The sequence below is a fragment of the Amphimedon queenslandica genome, unplaced genomic scaffold (genome assembly GCF_000090795.2).
Source record: "Amphimedon queenslandica unplaced genomic scaffold, v1.1 AMPQUscaffold_7382_Cont20666, whole genome shotgun sequence".
NCBI lineage: Eukaryota > Metazoa > Porifera > Demospongiae > Haplosclerida > Niphatidae > Amphimedon > Amphimedon queenslandica.
This window is the reverse complement of record NW_003552333.1, coordinates 1-2,095: the sequence shown is the minus strand read 5'-3', so window position 1 is coordinate 2,095 and position 2,095 is coordinate 1. Positions and strand designations below refer to the sequence as shown.

Below are 2,095 nucleotides of genomic sequence, written 5' to 3'. Positions count from 1 at the left end.
TAATTGTTCCAACACCATACTAATCTCTTCTCCTTATTTACATCTCTTACAAGCTGGCAGTATTTGGGTCTTGTTGCAACCCAGCCTAGCTTCTTTCTCCCTCTTTTGATGGTTGGCTTTGACAATTTGAGGGTCAGCCACTTTTCTGTCAAAAGTTCTAACAGCTTGGTGGAATTAGCCTTGTCATTCTCTGTCATAGCATTGTCAATGAATCAGGGTTGGGGCGAAGTACTAGGGTACTTATACTTAAGTCCAATAAGTACAGCTTCCTCGGGTACTTGTACTTATACTTAAGTCCAGTCAAGTTAAACATGCTGTACTTATACTGATACTTTAGCAATAGAGTGTGTGCTTAATGTACTTAAGGTACTTATAAGTACTTTTAAGTATTTTGAAGTACATGTACATGTATATATATTACAAATCTACAATGAGATGTTACGGTACACAACACATACACTAAGCAGGTGTAAATACAAATACATTAGTGCATTAGTACCAAGACTACTATCAGTTATGTATAGTATGTACTGCATAAGTAACTGATCACAGGGCATGCACATGCTGGTATCACATGCTTCACTACTTCTGTCTTCTTTGGGTTTGAGTTCTATCTTCTTCAATCTCATTATGGCTGAGAGTTCTGTTTCTGCTACTAAGCACCCCTCTGTTTTAGAACACTTTATTGTCCCTGAAACACTGCCGCCTGGTGACTTTAAGGCTAAATGTAGGTATTGTAAGCCAGAGAAATATATCATTGCTTCAGTAAAGGTCACTACTAACTGGTGGAAACATCTTGTAAGTTATTGAGCCTTTAGACTAGTGTCCTTTGTTATTTCTATTATACACATATATTATAAGTGCTTTTTTTATAGAAACGTAGTCATCCATCTAAACTTAAGGAAGAAGAAGACCCTCAAATGACATTGGATTACTTAATTAAAACCCCTGCTAAGAAGTATGACCCAAAGAACATTACACAGATATCTGGAAATGATGCTCTCATAGAATTCATTGCAGGAGATTTGATTCCACTTTCTGTCGTGGATAGCACAAACTTTAAGAAGTTCATTGAGATTCTTGATCCAAAGTACCAAGTACCTAGCCAAAAACATCTTTCAAATGTTCTACTAAAGAAGAAGTATTCTGTAGTTAAAAATAAGGTAATAGAGAAAGTATCAAAGGCCACTACTATAAACCTTGCAATTGACCTTTGGTCAAATCGTCAAATGAAATCTTACCTTGGCATTACAGGTCACTTTATCTCAAAACAGTGGGAACTAGAGTCTGTCATGTTGGGATGTAATCGGGTAATAGGAAGACATACTAGTGACAACATATTGTCCTGGTATGAAGAAGTTGTTGCTGAGTTTCTCCTAAGCACTAAAGTTAGGCATATTGTGACTGATAGCGGGTCAAACATTAGGAAAGCTTTTTGCAATTTAGCACTACCAGGATTCGATCTCTCTGTACATGCTGATGAGGAAGACGATACTGATGATGAAAATGAGGATGATTCTGTCTCTGTCAGTCACTCTCTGGAAAGTAATGTTGTACTTGATCACCATGCATGTTTTGCTCATGTGCTACAATTGGTTATAAAAGATGGTTTAGCTAAAATAGGCCATATTGGCACCATTCTAAAGAAGTGCTCAAATCTAGTATCATTTGTAAGAAAGTCAACTATAGCAACTGATGTATTAATAGGAGAAGCAAGATTACAAGCTTCGAATATAACAAGATGGAACTCACAATTGAAAATGATACGTTCCATTCTGAAAGTTCCTGATTCTAAGCTTGCTGAATTAGAAGATGCCCCTATTCTTACTGCACATGATAGAAATATCTTAAACGATATGGTAGAAATACTTACGCCATTTGAAGAGGCAACAGACACTGTTCAAATTTCCTGCATTCCATCTGCAGGTTATATTCTACCATGTGTTCGTGGATTAGATCATCATATGAAAGGAATGATTTTGAAGTATCATTCTACCTTTGTGCAGGCACTTAAATCGTCATTACGAAAACGCATGGCATATTATGAAGAACAGGAGGCTTACATTGTAGCAGCTATACTAGACCCACGTTCAAA

The 2,095-nt window shown here is 36.8% G+C and overlaps 1 protein-coding gene across 1 annotated transcript; it reads left to right on the top strand.

The window, feature by feature from the left end:
• Positions 1 to 630: 630 nt before the first annotated feature.
• LOC105315871 (zinc finger BED domain-containing protein 1-like) lies at positions 631 to 2,088 on the top strand (the record flags this gene model as incomplete). The annotated part of the gene is made up of 2 exons (XM_011410634.1): positions 631 to 798; positions 876 to 2,088. Coding segments are annotated over exons 1-2 (1,381 nt in total), but the record flags the coding sequence as incomplete, so codon positions are not given.
• Between the last annotated feature and the right edge of the window lie 7 nt (positions 2,089 to 2,095).